We start from the raw sequence: 19,999 nt of genomic DNA on the forward strand, positions 1-19,999 counted from the left end.
TGCCTGGAGAATCCCATGGACAGAAGAGCTTGGTGGGCTACAGGCCATGGGGTTGCAAAGAGTTGGACACGACTGAGCCACTAACTCTTTTCACCTGGATTATGTTCCTGGCCACAAGCAACAAAATAGAAATCGTGGAGCATTCAGTCATACGTGACTTTTCTCAGGAGGCTCCCCACTAAAACATGAGAATAATTTCCACTTTAAAAATTGTTTTGCCTTCAGTGGACATGTCTACACAAAGGTCATGTGAAAGAGAGTGGCCCAAGTTATACAGAAACCTACACTAAAATTCTAATTAGGTTGGGCCATATCTTCTTGGGGAAATCTAAATACAGCTGTCTGGGCCATTCTCCAAACCGGAGCTAACAAGGTGCTAAGTAAGGAGATGGTTGGCATGTTCACTCCTACTAAAGGCTCGTACTAAAAATTAAAGAAATGTGTACTCATACAGTTTCAATTGAGCTCTATAGTTTTCTACCCTTCTCAAGAACAGAACATGGAAAGTGCATTGAACTCAGAAGATTCACAACAGAGAAACCCCAATACTTGTCTCTGCACCTGGGGGCCACAGACCACATCCCTCCCTCACCTTCCACAGCCTGTGGCTTCCTTGTTAAGAGGTCCCAGGATAAAAACCAGTATCCAGTTTTGGCTTTCCCACAAAAGAAAGCACTGAAGAATTTATTTTGGAAACACTTCACAAATATGATGAGTTCAAAGTATCCCTAGAACCCAGAACTATGGGCAGGAGGAAAACTTCTAATTTATTCTAAAACTATCAGTGGCAATCACACCAAGAGTTGATATAACTCTTCTTTCCCTTTCCCTGTTCTCATCAGATGAGAAGTCTTGAGTGGGTTCTGATAGTTAAGCTATAAATTATTCCGTCCTATCCCTATAATACAGATTTTGGTGGATCAAATGAAATGTGAAGGAACTTTATAAATGTAAAGTATATGCAAGTACTGATATGCCTCCCAATGGGGATGAGTCCTTCTGCTTGCTGTAAGTGACACCAAACTCCAGGCCAAAGGAGAAGAATGAAGTTGCAGACCTAATCGGAGTGGGAGCCTTGAAACACCACTCGGTCTTGAAGCTACTTGGTTCCTTCTCAAAGAAGGTTGAAATTGACCACTGGGCATGTGCAATGGGTGTTGTAAATTAAACAACACATTTATGTACCCAAGTAACACCCTCTCAATTGCTACTCAATTTCTGATATGACTGCCCTTCAATGCACAGCTCCAAACCAATTCAGTGTTTTAAAACTCCCCATAACATAATTAGGCAAGGGCACCTTGATAGATCCTTTATCAACAAACCGGAAACAAAACACAAAATGGCCAGTGACAACATCAAATTGCTCAATGCAGGCTGGGCAGTCTTCATGGAGATTATCACACACCAAAACAGGTTTCAAAGTGTTCTCAGAGGTTTTGCTCTGTATTTTTAAGTTTATATGTTTATTCTTGCCATGAGAGCGCTCATGAAAAACGTCTGCTTGAAAATAAAAGCTGAGTTGTAACCACTTTGAATTCCTAAAACAAGTGTTCTGATCAAATTCAGAATGCAGCAACAAAGGGTTGCTTGTCATAGCCTTGATATATCATACATTGTGTTACTCAGATTTTCACCTGAGTTTCAGAAGAAAAAAATCTGTGGGCATTTGTTATTGTTTGAAATATTCAACTATTTAAGCACAGCAGAAGTTTGTCCACACACGTCTCACTGGCAGGGAGCCCTGCAGCCCCAGGACTGTAGTAAGCTGTCTTGAAGGAGCCCTGTGACTGGGCATGTGACTTACTCCTCAGATGACCCATCTCTCTGCAAAGCTCTCAAACTATCTAAGGAGAAATTGTTGGGATGGTTCTTGTAACAAACAAGAGCATGACAGTGGACGGGGTGGAAGGAAAATGGCCAAGGAAGAATGAAACTGGTCTTGCACACTTCACCCTGAGGCACTGAGGAAGCATAGCTGCCCTGCAGCAGGGCAGAGAAGAAAGGTCTGGGGAGGAAGGGGGAATATGTGGCTTTTCAACAGGCATCCCCTTAAGCTTCAAAGTGTCCTGAGGGCGTTCGGCATGTTCTTGGCAGTGTGGCACTGGGTATAAGCCTTCACGTGCCACACTGTTGTTCTTTCGTGACCCCTGAGTTACGTTGCTAGCTTGGCTTCGACAAAATAAGACAATGTATTAATACTAAGAAATGTTTGACAGTTCACAGTAAATCGCCATCTGGCCCAGTGGAAATAATCATAACTGGAAAACATATATATCATCGTTTGCCATCTGGGTAATCTGTTACTCGTTTTATGGGAAATCTGAAGTTGGACTATTAACTTGGACCACTTTAAAACAAACGTCTTTGTTCCAGGATAAACAAGAAAACCCTTGAACATGAATCCCAGAATAATGTCTTTTGCAAGCTAATTTTAGTGCTCTGAATAAACTAGCATTTTATCATGCTCACATGATTCCCCCCAAATCAGAAAAGATAAAGCAAAGGTATTATGCACTCCTAAATTAAAGCAACTCAGTAAGCTAAGGCTTTAGAAAAGTATCTAAAATGAAATGGTTTCTATCACATACATTCACATGTATAAATGAAACCAGTACCCCCAACCGTTCCCCTCTCTCCCCTCTCCCATCCTCTGTTCTGTCCAGAGGATGAAGGAAGGTGATTGGGGGGTGGGGGTGGGGTTCCTTCTAAACATACGTTTCTCTAATAAAATGTTTTTTAAAAATTGCAAGGATAATTCTGTAAACAATAAAAACTGATCCTCACTTCCAGTCGCACGGTGTGTTAAGACAGTGTCCCAGGTGATTCCTTCTTAAAATCATGTAATTCCACTAAGAAAATAGTAAATCTTTTAAAGTTTATTCTGATATTGACAAATATTAACTAGCATTCAGAGTCTAAATTACACCCAGTAATACTTTTCTTTCAGACGTTTCAGTCTTTATATCACACCCAGATAGTTATATTATTAATCTAAAAGCCAAATCTGGTTTAATATTTTTTTCCATAGAAGCTGCACAAATATTTTTGGGCAAAACCGGATGGAACATGAATCACATCCTACCCTCCCTTAAGAACACAGGTCAAATCAACAGCTATAGGAAAGTACAAAAGCAAGTGAGGGGGCGCTCAGACCTGAAGAACTGATTAAACAATGTAAACGACCTTGATTTACAAGGCTCTACCCTGCAGTACGGCGCCTTACCACTAAGGTAAAGTAACACCAAGCAGGTGTGTGTTTAAAATACATCTCACTGATGACTATTCTGTTTCATAATATGTATCTATTTACTTCTCTCCTGCTTCATTACAAGAAGATACACAAGACAAGGTCAGTAGTTCTCTCGGAATTCTAGAGAAGGCAGATGACTGGTTATTCTTTATAGTCTGCCCACATTCAGGTACTCTTGATTCTACTGATCTGATTTGCCAATTTCTGAACATATTGCTACAATAATTGTGAAGTAGGTGGTTAAAAACAAAGGTAAAAAAAAAAAACCATTTATATAGAATCACAGAATGTTACAGGTGGAAGAGGCCTTAGAGACACTGAGGTCAAGTGTAAATGTCACTGGGTTAATTTCTGTGTAACTACAGCTCTATGTTACCACCAATCCAAGTTTTCCTTCTAGAGTAACCTTACTAAGGATTATTTCCCCAGTCTTCAGTAACTAGCAGTTTTTAACAGCATTAAAAAAAAATCTCAAACACACCAAAACATGAATTATTCAATGACTTAAAATCCTAGATCACAAATTTGCTATTCCCTGGGTTGCAGACACATCCTCCTACCCTTGTGTCTTTCACCTAGAAAATGGTCCCTTTTCCTCACAGACCAGCTTATTACTGTGTACATTTTCATGTGCTGCTTCCTGCTCACAAGTTTCTCAGCAGTGACTCAATCTAAGAAACATGATCCAGCCAGTTTACTGGAACTTTCATCTATTACATTTGTCTGTACACTGCAAAGCATGATGTAAAGATAAAGCAAAGCCTGAAAGTGAATAGAGTAAGAATTTGGACTGTGTATTTTCCTAAGAGGCATATATGTGTTTGGCCAAAAAGAAACCAGAAAGGACAGTTAATTTCCAAAACATCAGGTGATCCCACTGCTACTGATTCCAAAAGTGAATCTGATTTTTCCATGGGAAGTTTCACACCTGGATGCCAGCAGAGTTAATTTCTGCTCGTTTGTGGTATTTTTGCAGGATGCTGCTGTTGGGCCTCCGTAGAAGGCAACAGCAACCCACTCCAGTACTCTTGCCTGGAAAATCCCATGGGCAGAGGAGCCTGGTATGCTGCCGTCCATGGGGTCGCGAAGAGTTGGACACGACTGAGCTACTTCACTTTCACTTTTCACTTTCATGCTTTGGAGAAGGAAATGGCAACCCACTCCAGTGTTCTTGCCTGGAGAATCCCAGGGACAGGGGAGCCTGGTGGGCTGCCGTCTGTGGGGTCGCACAGAATCGGACACAACTGAAGCAACTTAGCAGCAGCAGCTGTTGGGCCTCAAATGGCTTATGCAAGGGTAAGTCACTATGTTGAGTGGCTTCGTTTTTGATAAGCAAATTTCAGGACCCATTTTTTTCACCTCCATTTTTGAACAAGCCATGAAGGTATTCAGCTCTGGATGCTGCACTCCACACATGAAAGTAACTTTGTGAATTAGTCTGTTATAATGATTCTATAGGAAAACACACACACCCTTTCTTACCAACAGAACCACTCTAACTTCACTCAACATACATGCTGACATTAACCAAGTGTGAACTAACCAGGTCATCAGATACCCACCTTGGGGCCAAACAGCCCTGGTTGCTCCGTCTCCTGCCTCTGCCCCCCGCCCCAGCAAGGGAGGGCAGTGCCCCAGCACGCTCGAACCCCTGGAACTCTCAGCTACTCCTGCCACTTCTAAACCCCCTTAATGATCCTTCACCCTCTTTGGATCCTGCAGTTGTAAACAAATTACTTACTTTAATCTTAAAGCTCTTTTTCAGGTTTAAGTGCTTACAGTTAGCTCTGAAAGGTAAGAACTGGCCCAGGGATTCAGGCCTGCTGTTACTGTGGCCAGCTCGAGACGTGCACGCCTGTGGAAGTGACGGTGATGGGTCTTAGATGCGCGTGTATTGGAGTGTGCAGAGACTGTCTGAGATACTTAGCTTTTTTGGTACATCCTGTTAAAACAGCATTACAAAGGGTGGAGGGGGGTCTGTTTAATTATTTTTTAGTGTTAACTTTATTGAGTGTGAAATATTTCTCAAAATAATAAGCTACTAATGGCTGAAATGTCACTGTACCAGAATGGTGATAATTATAATAAAGGTGGTAGTCAAGATTAATAAGATCAGTGTCCATAAATGGATCATTAATCCAGCAACCCATCGAATACAAACACACAGCTCACCTCTCAGGGACCTGGAACTATGCTAGGTGCTGGGGACACAGAGGTCAACAGAGGACAATCTCGGATCTCAGTTCAGAGACGAGAGGAGAAAAGCACGTAGGGGCCAAGACAGCACAGAGGAAGCGTCCCCAAACTGCAGAGACCTCGCAGAGGAGCCACAAAGCTCACCGCCACAGCGCACTGTATCCCCCCCACTTAAGCAAGGGGTAATCTTAGCAAGGGTTTTCCAAACATCTAGTCTGTATGAATACTGGAAATCAAAGGAGGTTTTGGAGGTGGAGGAGACAACCCATCTCCACTCACCCTGCCTTTCTGGTCTGCCCTCTTTGTGGCAGCAATCCCGCCCCCACCCCCAGTTTCTCCCCAGCAGCTCAGATTCTCCAGCACAAGGAAAATTCTCAGAGACTTCCTCCTTGCATGTGGACTTTTCAGTCAGTATGACTCATCTCAGATGAGATGGGAATTGCTGCTAATGCCACACTGTCACGGAACGTGGTGACGAGGGGCCCAGAGGACGCACATAGCCCCTTTCATTTTCAAACGGAAACTGGTCTAAAGGGTGAAATGACTGTCCTGAGATCAAAGGTCAAGGATTCCAAAACTACTATGGTCTACTTTCCTAATTTAACACCTAATTTTATGACTCTTGCCCAGTTATTTGCCAGAGGGGAGGAAAAGATACATTTTTGCATTGCTCTAATTTTTAAATTTGCACCTCTGGTCCCAGCTTGCCAGTCAGCAGATTCCTTGCAGCTTCATTCTCCGCTGGTGTTTGCAAAGCACTTCGTGGTTTGCAGGAGTGGTCACTGCACAGCATGAGGCAGGTGGTTTATCTTCATCTATGGATGAGCACAATTAGGTTCTGGGTCTCCAGCATCCCTGCCCCAAAGTGCAAGTTGGCAAGTGGCAGAGCTAGAACCCCAGTCCAGATCTGATGTCCAGCCTGTGGGCGCTTCCCACCACCACAGGACAAAGGCTGCACACTGCTTCACCCCCGTGCCCTCTGTCCGGTGGGATGCTAAGGCTGGAAGCCAGCTCACAGATGCTCAGACCCACCCGTCCTGACAACTAGGCAAATCCAGTCAACTGCACAAGCACAGCTTAGCATTTAAATCAACCTTCCCATAAAGCCAATATTCACCAGCCAGTACTTTCTCTGTATATCTTATCTGGGCTTTGTTACAATGGCCCAACTAAATTGCAGACTCCTTCAGGGCATGACAATGTCTTTTTTAATAGATGGCATCTGTATACAGGATACATTTAAAAGCTACAAAAGTAATCTCCCAGTTATCTCTTCCCAAGGCAACTATTGGCATCAGTTTTTTGTGTCCTTAGGAAGATATTCTACTAAACACACACCCAGAGGCACATATTTCCCAGGTAGTGCTAGTGGTAAAGAATTTGCCCGCAATGAAGGAGACCTAGGTTCGATCCCTGGGTTGGGACGATCTCCGGGAGAAGGGGATGGCTACCCACTTCAGTATTCTTGCCTGGAGAACTCCATAGATAGAGGAGCCTGGTGGGCTACAGTCCATGGGTTGCAAAGAGTTGGACATGGCTTAGGGACTGACACATTTCACAGACACACACAGAAGTAGGATATAATCATAACATTCCACATTTAATCTAATTAATCAGTCCCTCACTGGGCTTTTAAGTTATTCCTAATCTTTTGCTAGGGCAAATGATGCTACAATGGCTATCTTTGTACATAAGTCATTTCAACAATGTGTGAGGATTACCTATGAGACAGATACTCAGAACTGCTGGTCAAGGAGTATATACATTTTAATTTATTATACAATGAGAAATGCCCATTTTCCCCACTCTTTGCCCCAATCATGTGTCCCTCACACCTTGCAGCACCTTGGCACATGGTATTCACCCAATAAATACATAGTAATTGTTGATATAAGGTCTCCTATATTTCAGACTCAGTTCAAAATCAGCCCTCTCAATATTTTTAAAGATAAGACAATAAAATTAAGACTAAAGAGAATATACTGTACATAGTCAGTTGTCCAGCAAACATTTCTTTAATCACCAATCTATGGCCAGCCAAGGTAACCTTGGTTGGTGCCTTTGGAGCTGGTAAAACAAACTGCAGGGGCAAGAAACATAAAGGCCACAGTACGCACAGGTAGAGGTGAGGCAGCCTCAACAGGTGAAACAAGCAAAACTGGCAGCCTCAGTCTTCTACCAGACAAGGTGAATGCCCAGGAGAAAACCAAGTCAAATAAAAATGGAACTACCATGCGATCCAGCAATCCATAGTTGGGTATACATCTGAAGAAAACAAAAACCATTTGAAATGATTTCAAAAGAAAGAGATGCACCCCGGTGTCCACCACAGCACTGTTTACAACAGCCAAGATCTGGAAACAACTAAAGTGTCCACGCGGAGATGAATGGACACAGAAGAGACGCTGTCAGTATACACAGTGGAATACCACTCAGCCAAAAAACGAGAAAATTCTGCCATCTGCAACAACATGGATGGACCTGGAAGGCATTATGCTTGGTGAAATAAGTCAAGTAGAGGAAGACAAATTCTGTTTCCACCTCTATATGGACTCTAAAAAATAAACCATACAACTGAATATAACAACACAGATACAGAGAACAAACTAATGGTTTCCAGTGAAAAGAGGGTTGGAAGGGAGGGGCAAGATAGGGGAAGAGGAGTAAGAGTTACAAACTACTAGTGGCATAAAATAAATAAGATACAGAGATGCAGTGTACAGCACAAGCAATATCATCAATATTTTATAATAACTTTAAATGGAGTATAAGCTATAAAAGAGAAAGCAAGTCCAACCAGGCTGACTGTATCTACTAGCTCTAAGGCCAGGACAAGGTATTCTGTCTAGGGAAGTGTCTCTCAGAAACATGTAAGCTGGCTATTAAATTACACCGAACACACAAGTAACTAAGAAGAGCCGACAGTGAGCTTGCAGAACACAGGCCAAACACCAAGTTATAAATGAGTATCCCAAAGCCCAGAGATCCTAAATGGGTGACTGATGCTAGGTCTCATCTGACCGAGCTGAACCCAGGAAGGGTCATCTGGTCAACTCACAAAAATCAGATTTCAAACTAGACTTTCCAGTTGCAATTTCTAGTCCTTAAATTTCTGAAATGCTAGGAATTACTTTGAGAACAGAAGTGTACACAACTGTTGTGTGGCATTTGATCCTGCAACCAAATGGAACCCTGGCCTACAGAACCATGTGATCTGACCAAAGTTTGACCTGCATTTTTCTGCAGAGAACTTTCCTTTCCCTGCTCCTAATCTAAATCCTCGGTGGTGTCTAAAGGCTATGCCCATACTCAACACAATAGGACTAAAGGGCTTCCAGTTCTAACCCGGACTTCAGGCAGACCATCTCTGCTGCCAAGAGCAGGAAGTGCTTTAAATTCACACGGAAGCCTGAGAAGTCCCAAATCATGGGGTCAAGGCCATGGGCCCACCGAATGCACATTCCAAACTTGACTGACTCACCCACAGGCTCACCAAGACCAAGGGTGACCCCAGAAATAGTCCTACATCTTCTTGGAGAAAGGAAGCCCTGCGAGACAGCAGCTCTTCCATTTGTAATGCTTTCCGAGCACAAACCACTTTCACTTGCATGACTGTGTCAATTAATCCTCACACTGCTCTGTGTGAAGATTAGCGAGATGAAGAAATAGGTTCAGAAAGGTTAAATATCAAAGGTCATCTGACTGTCAACTGCGTCTGTAGCGGAAGCAGCCCTCTCAAAACCTGATGGACAGACCTATGAATTAAACCACCATTTAGTGACTCATCATGCCTCCCTTTCCTCCTCGGTTCCTCAAAATAGACAAAAAATTCTGGTATTCTCTAAGGGTGTTCATTTTAGTTCTTGGTGGCTTCTTCCTTAAGTCAGTTTTACCAATAAGCAAACAATACTGTAAAACGGGCCTCAACTTTAACCGAATGATCTCGGGCTAGCTACCTAAATAACAAACACATGAAGTCAAGCTCTCAGTCTTTTTCTCAAGGACAAAAGCTGTGGGTCTGGTTTAAAATCTCTGGTTTTGGGAAAAGAACTCCTTAGAAAATATGAAAGCCAGATGTATGGAGTTTTCCAAAGTAAGTGCTTGCAGAAAGTGTGGGAATTATTTGTACCTCATTACTACTATTCCCCATGGATGTATCATTATACTGCCCAACAAAAATTTACACGTCAAACATGGAATCGATCATCCTGTCCACGGGGGAGACAGTACAGAAATTCTCTCATTGCCTAAAATAATTGCTTTTTAAATCTTTCTATCTGGAACTGGTGAAGTTCTTTGCAGCCCTGACGCCCACACCATGTTTCCAATGCCAAGGAAGCCCAGGACGCAAAATAATAGGCTGTAAAGCACATTAAGTCCCACACCCATCCACGGTCAGGGCGTGCCATGCTACAGTAACTTTGAACCTCAGTTTCTCCATCTGCAGAAGGACAGGGTTGGGTTAGATGAGTCCAAAGATCCCTTCACCTAAACACCTCTGATTCCATAAAATGAAAAATGTAAGCTTGGAACGTAATTTTGAACTTCAGAACAAGCTAATTTCAGCAACCTGTAATAGATGCTCTAAGGCAGTACTTTCCAGTATAAATCTAACGCAAGCCATATGTGTGATTTAAACAATTTTAGAGAAAAGGGAACGTGTTAGTCACTCAGTCACGTCGGACTCTGCGACCCCGTGGCCTAGAGCTCACGAGGCGCCTCTGTCCATGAAATTCTCCAGGCAAGAATACTGGAGTGGGTTACCATTCCCTTCTCCAGGGGACCTTCCCGACCCAAGATCAAACCCAGGTTTCTTAGACTGCAGGAGGGTTCTTTACTGTTGGAGTCGCCAGGGAAGCCCCATACGCTTTTAGTAGCCTTACCAAGAAAGAAAACAGTTAATTTGATTTAAACAATGTTATTTATTTCACCCAATATATCAAAACATCATTTTACTTTGTAATCAAAATGTTTAAATTATTAATGAGCTATTACAAGTGACAGAAACACTCAATGAATGTAACAAAGATCAGATGACATGATCACATAAAATGTGGTCCCACCAAAATAGTTATGTTCAACAGAAAAATATCTTACCGTACTTCTGTTTTAAATTTTAAATCATAATTCATTAAAATCAAAAAATGTACCCCCTCAGTTACCCAAGTCCCATTTCAAGTGCTCAAAAATGACCAGTGGCAAGTGACAGGTCAGCTCAGGCACCTACAGGGTGGGGCCTCCGCATTTCTTAGCAGGGAATTCTAATGAACCAAACGCCTCTGTACTGCAGATTATTTCCTGAGAATACAATGGGAACAGTAACCCTTCCAGAGGACACTAGGTAGTATTTATATTGCTAACCATTGTTTGCAAAAAGCTACTTCGACAACCAGAGAGTGCAAATCTGTGAGTTACTATCAGAGCTCGTAATACTACACGATCACCTTGAGATCAAAGAGCATCTTGTGGTCCAGAGGCCACAGGGTTACCAGACTACTGCAAAGGTCATCCAGAAGAATGGGTAGAAATGAGGGGTTTAGGTAATAGCACTACTGTTGCCGTGAAAAGGGGGAAGGAGTTAGTTTTTTAATTTCCCTTTCCCAGAGAACATAGGAGATAAAGAGACCAGGGAGCAGGCCTGATCGTTTCTAGTTTTGTTGAACTGCTCCTAACTCTGCATGTCTGTAACTAAGTTTGCTTTCCTCCCCCCTGACTTTGCAGGAGCTACACTTCCGCACCTATTTTCCTTTGACTCTGTATGCTAAATACATCCTGCATCTGGTGTTTACCCTTAGGACACCTTCCCCTAGCAGTTACATATCAGAAAGAAGGCAGCGCCACCGATCTGCCAGACTCAATTACTGGGCTACTGACGCCAGCCTATGACTGTTTTTGACAAGTCATAACACCTTTGTTCTTCATCACCGACTCCTGACCGCGAGGCCTCATCTTATACAAGCCCCTGGACTCCTCATGGAGAGGGCCCAGTTCTTGGGGCACGAGCCTACTGTGTGCCCCTCTCTGCTGGCTGAGAATTAAAGCCGCCTTTCCCATTTCCTCCAAACTCTCTCTCCGAACTTTTCAATCGGCTTTGGTGGACACAGCAAGCCAAGGTTTTGGCCAGCAACACTATCTGTTCCAGCCAAGGATATGAATTAGTCCTGAGTTTGGAAATTCCATTTCAACTGCTTCCAATGTATACATTTGAACATGCACAAAACCCACTGTTGTTGTCAACTGCCAGGCAGTAATTTGGGCCTCTTAAAAAGGAAATGATAATTAGTATATATGTCCCATTTCATTCTCTTAAAATCAATACAGGAGTCTTTAACTTTCTTTAAGGTAAATCTTTTCAGTTAGCTTGCTAAATAAATACGTCAGGACGTCAGTTACCTCGTGAGCCTTCACATTAGGATTGAGAAGGAAGGATCACAGTGTCAGTATTCTACAGCTAGGTAAAGGCAAGCGTGACACAGTCTAATAACAGTGAGTGCATTTCTCGTGCACTTTCTACGTGTTCGGTACTTTCCAAGCACTCATCTCCATGACCTCACTTGTACTCAAACCAATTGGCAAGGAAGGTGGTATTATCATCTCCTTGTGGGGCAAGGAAACTGAAGCATGGAGAGGTTAAGTGATCTTGCCTGAAGACCCGCCTCTAAGAACTCATCACAGCGAGATCCACCCCCCGTTTGTGCTACAGGATCACTCAGAGAACAGAGGCCTGACTCAGCATACCCAAGGCCTCTTCAAGGAGGCTGCACACCGCTGTCCTGCCGGGGCAAACTATACAGGGAGCTCTGGGCTGTAAGGGAAAACCCAGACTAACACCTGTCCTCACAGAACTGTTTTCCATGTGGGGAAAAGGTATGTGAGTGCCCCTTAAAAATACAGGGGACATGTCAGGGGTGAAGCAGTAATGCTCCCAATACATTCAATTGCTGCTGCGTGGGTCAAATGAACATGGGCGGGGCTCAGCCGCTCAGTCGAGTCAGACTGAGACCCTTTAGACTATAGCCCACCAGGCTCCTGTCCATGGGATGCGATTTCCCAGGCAAGAATACTGGAGTGGGTTTTCATTTTCTCCTCCAGGGGATCTTCCCGACCCAGGGATCGAACTCATATCTCCTGCTTGGCAGGCGGTTTCTTTACCCGCTGAGCCATCAGGGAGGCCCAAATGAACATAAGAGGCATCTAATTTTGAGGCTTCTGGGTCTAATCAGTCTATGAAAAATAGAAGGTGAGCTCCAAACTTATTTATGTATCACCAGTAAGCTTTTATTTACAATAAAAAATATCGTAAAAAGGATTACCCATCACATAGCAACAAGGAAGGGCAGTAGGTGTCAACATTTTCACCATGTTATCTCCCTCGTGGGTCTCATGGGAAGGTGTTTCCCTTGGCCATTTCGCCTTTTTAAAGAGTTACTTGGCAGCAGTCACTACCAAAGATGTATTTTAATCTTTGAAGACTAAAAGATGGGTTGGGGCTGGGAAGAGGGCAAGGCCACAGGGGCCAGCTCAGATCACAGCTGGGTTTTATTGCTTAGTTGCTAAGTTGTGTCTGACTCTTTGTGACCCTCTGGTCTATAGCCTGCCAGGCTCCTCTGTCCGTGGGATTTTCCAGGCAAGAGTACTGGAGTGGGTTGCTATGCCCTCTTCCAGGGGATCTTCCTGATCTAGGGATCGAACCCAAGCCTCCTGCATTGCAGTGGGATTCTTTACCACTGAGCCGCCAGGAAGCCCCACAGCTGGGTTTAACCTTCCACCTATGCACTCCTACCCGCCAACTCTTTCTGTTTATACAACTTGCCTGTGGACACTGCTCCATTTCTAGGCTCAGAACCCCAGAGTAAGAAGTTCTACAACCAGTGAAGGAGTGTGTCTGCGACGGAGTTCACAGAGACGGCTTATCAGTCCACATAAGCAGGACATCCAACCGACAGGCTAGAGGGCCCCACAGAGGAGACAGGGCAGCGTGGGCCCCTCTGTGTCCCTTGCCACAGACTGGTCTTCTGTCTCTGCAACAATCAGCCCTGACGTGAGACCAGAACAAGCCACAGGGGAATGAGACGCTTACAGCAAAGAATGACAAGGGGCGTGGATTCAGGGAAGGATTTTTTTTCAAGTTGGGCCAAGGAAATCTCAGATCCCACACACTCAAATCCCCGATGAAGATGTATACTTATGGTAACAATCCTCAGAGCTGCCATGTCTATACCGTGGGCCAGATCTCATGCCCAGTTCTCGTAATTCTACACTGGACATAGATTCATCCACATCTAATGATGATGAAACTGAGGCAATCCCACTGTACTATCACTCAAGCTCTCTGGACCCTGGTTCTCTCCCTACAAATCAGGGATAAGGCTCCATACCTCACAGGGTGGAGTAAGGAGTCCACAGGACAAAATTAGTATGTAAAGGCACACAGCACCTGGCTGGCGGTGGGAAGAGCCCCAGAAACTGCAGCTGCCTTCGCCAACACTGCAAGATGCCCACCTCTCTTAGCTCAGGGAGGCACAGAAGCAAAGCCCATGGGAAAGAAAAGACAGGATATTGTCTGTGTTTTCATTTTTGGGTGAATACTGCTAATCCCTGGGGCTGGAAGGCAAGGATGACGCTCTTCCCTCTGAATGAAGATGGTGACAGCAAATGGATCGTGGGAAAGGGCAAGAAGAGAGAAACTCCCCCCTGTGTCACCAGGGAAGAAAACAATCCATCCTAAAGGCAACCCGGCAACTTCTGACTCCTTCCTCTCCTTTCTTCAGTGGAGTGATGGATACGTTGGCGATGAGTTTCTGTTAAAACCCAGGAACTGCAGGGTGTGCAAACTTGAGCACAAATGGTTTCATGATGGAGCTAATGTTAAGAGAAAACTCGACTCCCTCCTTTAAAATGGGGGGATTAAAACATTTCTCCTTAAAAGGCTAACAAAGGAGTCCCAAACTGGAGTATTAATTACAGATCCTTAGTTCTGGGTTGATGCCAAGGCATCAGCATCTCTCCGCCCCTAACCTGCCCCAGCAGAGGCCATAATAAACTTTCTGTCCACATCCAGCTCATGTGTCCTACCCTTTCCAAAACCTCCGGTGATTTCCAGATGCCTCATATACATTTGAAACACCACACTTGGGCACCGAAGGCCCTCTTCAGCCCGTTCATCTTTTTAGCCCTAGTGACCCAACCCACTGACACAGGCCGGTTCATGCCTGCATGCTTCCTCTGGCTTCCAACTGCAGTTTGAACCAAAACAAATCTTACCGGCTTAAAAAAAGAACAAAAAAACAAACTAGATATACTGCTACTTCCTCCAGGATGTCCTCTGAGCATCTCAGTTGGAAGCGACATTTTCTCCTGTGTCCTTTCACCTACCACAGATTAAAAATATCAAGTTCCGAGAGGGCAGTAACAGACACGGTCTCACATTTGCTGAGCAGCTACTATTAAATAAGCACCGGGCATGGTGCCAGCCACCAGTTACAAAAATGACTGTGACACAATCCCTACCCTACAGGAGGTCATACCTTAATCAGGAGAGAGAGAGATTAATTTATACTCATGAAGTATTGAGACATGCCCTGCCCTAAAATCCAGGTGTACAAAGAACAAAGGGACTGATTAATGAGGAGGAGGGGCAGTTTGAGAAGCAAACGTCCTTCAAGGAGGACAATATATTTGCTACATTATCTTGGAAGATTAAAACAACTTCATGCCCTGAAAGTTCCCTAGGGCATGTTACCACCTAATAAATATTTGTGGAATGAGTAAGTTAGAGTTAGGCTTAGAATTCAGCATTTTCATTGTGTATCTAAGGTGTCTGGGGTTAAAGAATTACTTATGTTAACAAAGGTTTCATATTTAATATCACTTATGACCACAGCTACTAGTCGCAGAAAAATCAACTTCAAATTATTCTTTGGGTACTTGATTAAAAACAAAAATATTATGCCTCAAGAATCTGGAAAACACACTCCTTCAAGTTAACAATAAAACTGATTTTGAGAGAACAGATACGAAAGGATTCGCCAATATGCATTAAGGCATTTTGTAACTTGGATAATATAACAATTAATTCAATATAAATGCTGATTAAGTGTATTTTCTTAGAGGACACTAAGCTCTTTTCCCTCAAGCTGATGGTCAGGAAAAGGATAAGAAAGTGGGCAACCTTGCCTCCCTCCCTATTCTGGCCTTTGTTTCTAAACCGTCCATCCATCACCACAATAGCTCAACCTCTTCAGCTCTTCTGTAGCTTCCTTTACTATCTTCTCAAACTACTTCAAAAAGTACTCGGCAGAAAAGACAGTCAAGACCCAGAGAGATGGCATAGGACTTTTAATGTCACCTTGAAATTTTTAAAAACGTTTAGCTTATCTTTTAGGGCCAGTCCCCTGCAGCCATGGGCTGGAGAAAGGGTAAATATCAGTGGTAACCATCAACGGCTCAAATAAAACTGTTCTGTTTTAAAGGAGCTGGTACAGACACTGAATAAATCAAATATACTTGGTCCCTCTGGTTTCTAGAACTTTCATCACTTTCTGCATTCTCTCTAACCCCTTCCAGCTCAGAAAAGGAGGTGTGAACAGCCTGCCATCTGAGGAGGCTGTGGGCCTCCCTGCAAAGAACAAGGAATATCCTGAGGTTTCCTGAGAGCTGATGAATCTTTGTAAAGCAGCCCCTCATGCTTTAGCATCTAACAAAACACCCAGAATCATGAGACAAGGAAGGAAAGAAAGAAAAGAGGGACGGCAGTGATTACACTTTCTAAATCCCTGTCCTGCCAGCGAGAGTAGCATGGCCTTGGACAAGTTACCTTACCTCTTGGAATAGGTTTCCTTGTCTGTAAAAGGGTTAACAGCCGCCATCGACACAGATTTATCAAGACCAGGTAAGAGAGAACGTGTCCAGGACCTAGTACAGTACTAACAGCTGTTCAGTAAATGTTCATTTTTTTCTCCTTTTCTTCCTCCTGAAACTGCCAGTTGCCTACATTCCGATGTCTTCAAACATCTAAAGGCGGGTTCTCTTTACGACATTGCAAGTGCATTGCGACTTGCAGACTTGAAGGGGGAAAGACTGTCCCCTCAGTCTCCATTAGCATCTTGGCCAGCACCCACACCAGCACTGCAGCCTGAAGGCACAACATGTGGTTATCCAGTGAACTCTGGAAGCCCCAGCACAGGGCAAGCGCCATGCCCTGCGGGCCGCAGGCTTCCCAGAGTCCCACGGGGCAGAGGAAAGGGGACCACATCCACCCACACCTCTCTGGAGAGAAAAGGCTTCATTTATCCAGAGCAAAGGAAGAGATGCGAGGTTCCCTCTGCTGTTAGATACTTTCCCTCTTTTCTGAACCTCCTCCCCCCAAGTTCAAGACCCAGAGGCCCAAATCTTTCAGCAACACCAAAAACTTGTATATATAATCAATCCCGCCGTGGCATCTCGGAGGCACCTCATGGGGGGAGGGGCACAGAAACAGCAACGGTGGGATGCTTGTCAAGTCTGGGAACTGCCCGACTGGACCCTCCACCTGTGCGCTCTTGAGAGGAGTTTCTAACGTTCCATTTTTTTGAGTTACTCTGTGGTCACACGTGCTGCGCTCCACTCACCAGAAGGAGTACACAGCACAAATGCGCTGTGGAAGTCAGAATACAGAAGGCACTGTGGTCTACGGGATGCCCATGCCACTTGCCCCTAAGCAGGCATGACAAGTGCCCCAAAGGCAAAGCACTAGATGATTTGGAGAGAAGTCCAAGGACTTTGATGGCAAAGAATGTTCCCATCCCGGCTCTAGTTCTTACCAGCTACGTGATTGCTTTGGTCATTTGCCGAATGGCAACCCACTCTAGTATTCTTGCCTGGAGAATTCCATGCACAGAAGAGCCTGGTGGGCTACGATCCACGGGGTCACAAAGAGTAGGACATGACTGACCAACTAACACTTTCCAGATCCCTTCCCCATCCTGCCCCTGCTCCGTCCCCAGGCTCCCTTCCCAACTACAATCCACGAAGGCTCTGGGAGAGGGAGAGAGGCTGAGGATGGGAGGCAGAGCCCCCTCTCCGTGGTCCCAGCTCCTTGAATTCCGCCTGTTCTCTCTGCCCCTCCAGCCCCAGGATTGGCAGGTGGCTTCCTGAGGCTGGCTGGCTGGTTTCTCAGCTCACCTGTATAATTAATTTCTTATATAAAATCCTTCTGCTTGAAATACTTGTGCTTTCTAGTTCTTAAACCAAGCTCTGGACTGCGTCTTAGCCTCTCCAAAGAATTTTCTCAACAACAACAAACCTACCTTAACAGGGTGGTTTAAAGAACTAAAGACAATGAGCGTAAACACAGCACAAATGAATGTCCCAAATGCTTTTCCCTTTCCTCACATGAGGGACCCAAACACGAGGTGCACACTCAGGAGCAAATCAGAGTTACAGAAGAGACCAAAGAGCCGCATCCCTCCCGGGTTCATTACAAGGAATCTTAAACCTCTCCGCCTTTACTTCCAGAACCTTTTTCCAAGTGAAAGGTAACCTGGGATCTCCACTGCCCCAAGGATCCTCCCAAACATACAGCCTGGTAAAGAAGTTTCTAGCACATGGTGAAACCTGATCCCACAGTTTGGTTCTTACTCTCGGCCTGGTCTCAGCTTGGGAACCCAAGGAGGAAAAACATAGGAGCTGGGGGTAGGAGAGGAGCCAGGCGAACACTAAATTCACTGCCCCAGCTCTTGTCCTCCGGAGTTGGTTTCTCAATGGACGTTTCAATCATGTCTCATTGAGAAGCCCCAAGAACAAAATGATGTCTTCCAAACCTGACAGCTTTTCCTGGTGCAAGAAAAAAAAATGACAGTTTTGATTTATGGTGGTTTTCATTGCCAGGATTGTAATGAATAAAATAATTTTGGAGGGGCTAGGTCAAAAAAATTCAGGGTCCTTCAATACTCTCAAGCCATAGTAGCAAGGCTCCCTTGCTCTAGGACTGTAAAACCAAGCAGCAAATCGCACATGCTCTTAAGCTGACCCTGCGACACTGGGACACACCTCTGTTCCTATTCTGTTCCCAGAAGGCCACAGAACCGGATCAATCCTTGCTCCCTGCAGTCTAATCCCTCAGAATTCCCTGGGGATAGGCTGGGCTCTGCCTGCAGAGCAGACAAAAGGCCATAAAATCTGAAGTGAAGCAAATGTCTATACTGTTTCTGAGCAGGCCACCTCCATACACAGTTAACAGTGCCCGTGCCTCCCACACAAACACGAGGGGTGAAGTGGCATTACTCACCCTGAACATCGGCTCCATCCTGCAAAGGAGGGAAAGGGCATTTAACAGTAAGGATCACTCACTGAAATACAAGTCTGCACTGCATATAGCCTAACTGTTAACACCAAAATTCTTCTGTTTTAAGGTATCAATACTTCAAACACATATGTATGTCATTCAGCACAAAATAAATGAAAGAGTGTACTGCTTTTTAAATCTTAAAGCAATAATAAAAGGGACATATTAAAAGAATTTCAAACTACTGATGACTAGAGTTAGAAAAGCAGACAGCTCTCAAAGGAAGACTAACTGTACCCCTCCAGTGGGTGATGGCCCGGGAAAGACTGGATATGGGCCGCACAAAAGAGAAGCCCAAAGACCGAAAGAAATGGGTGCCGGCTTGGAGCACCCACTCCCTGCTGGGCCTGTTCCCACGCTGTCACAAGGCAGGGCTGAGACATACCCTCGAGTGTGATGCACAACACACACACACACACAGCCTTGCAAACAATTCAGAAGCTAGCCCTCGTTTCCAAATGTGTAAACCAGAAACCATCCAGATAAGTACAAATGGTAGCCACTGTGGTCATAATATAGAGCTGACTTTACGAAGCATATACAGAGAATCAAGAAGCTGAGTTGATAAAAGTGGCCTTGTAGATTGAAGTTCTTGTTTTTGAATATTTATTTGGCCACACTGGGTCTTAGTTCTGAAACAGAGAAATCTTACAGCTGTAGCATGCAGAGTCTAGTTGCGGCAGGTGAGATCTAGCTCCCCGACCAGGGACTAGCCCCAGGCCCCCTGCACTGGGAGCTTGGAGCCTTTGCCTCTGGACTGCCAGGGGAGTCCCAGACTGAAGTTTTTGTTTTTTACTGGAGGAAGATAAGGAGGCCCAGGAATGCAGAGCTCGGAGCTTCGTGGGCGGAGGCAGTATTGCACCCCAGTTTCCAGGCTCTCCATCCTCCCCAGTGCCTCGCACTGGTCCTCACTGCCTTCTCTACATGATTCCCAAATAATCTACACTGCAGGTTATCAGTCACCACACTCCTGACCAAACAGAGGAATTCTACTAAAATTATCACCCAAATCTCCATGAGGGATTACAGAGTGCAAGTTATATTTACTGAATTTCAAACATTCACCAGGTGCCTTAAACACAGTTCTCAGATGTAGGTTATTAATCTTAAGGCTGTGAAGGTCAGTGATCAAACATAAAAACACTTCCTTTCATGAATTAAGCAACATCCTAACCAGATTTTCTAAATCCTTTTGGACATACCTTTCACGGGTACCAAAAACCATG

The 19,999-nt window shown here is 44.5% G+C and overlaps 1 protein-coding gene across 3 annotated transcripts in view; it reads right to left on the minus strand.

Annotated features, from left to right (window-relative positions):
- Positions 1 to 19,999, minus strand: part of NFE2L2 (nuclear factor, erythroid 2 like 2) — a 32,634-nt gene that overhangs the window by 6,157 nt on the left and 6,478 nt on the right. The window contains exon 1 of one of the 3 annotated variants that reach the window (XM_013968675.2): positions 6,141 to 6,264. Within the exon in view, the coding sequence (XP_013824129.1) occupies positions 6,141 to 6,242 (102 nt within the window). The 5' untranslated portion in view covers positions 6,243 to 6,264. 3 annotated transcript variants of the gene reach the window in all.

This window comes from Capra hircus, chromosome 2 (assembly GCF_001704415.2).
Source record: "Capra hircus breed San Clemente chromosome 2, ASM170441v1, whole genome shotgun sequence".
NCBI lineage: Eukaryota > Metazoa > Chordata > Mammalia > Artiodactyla > Bovidae > Capra > Capra hircus.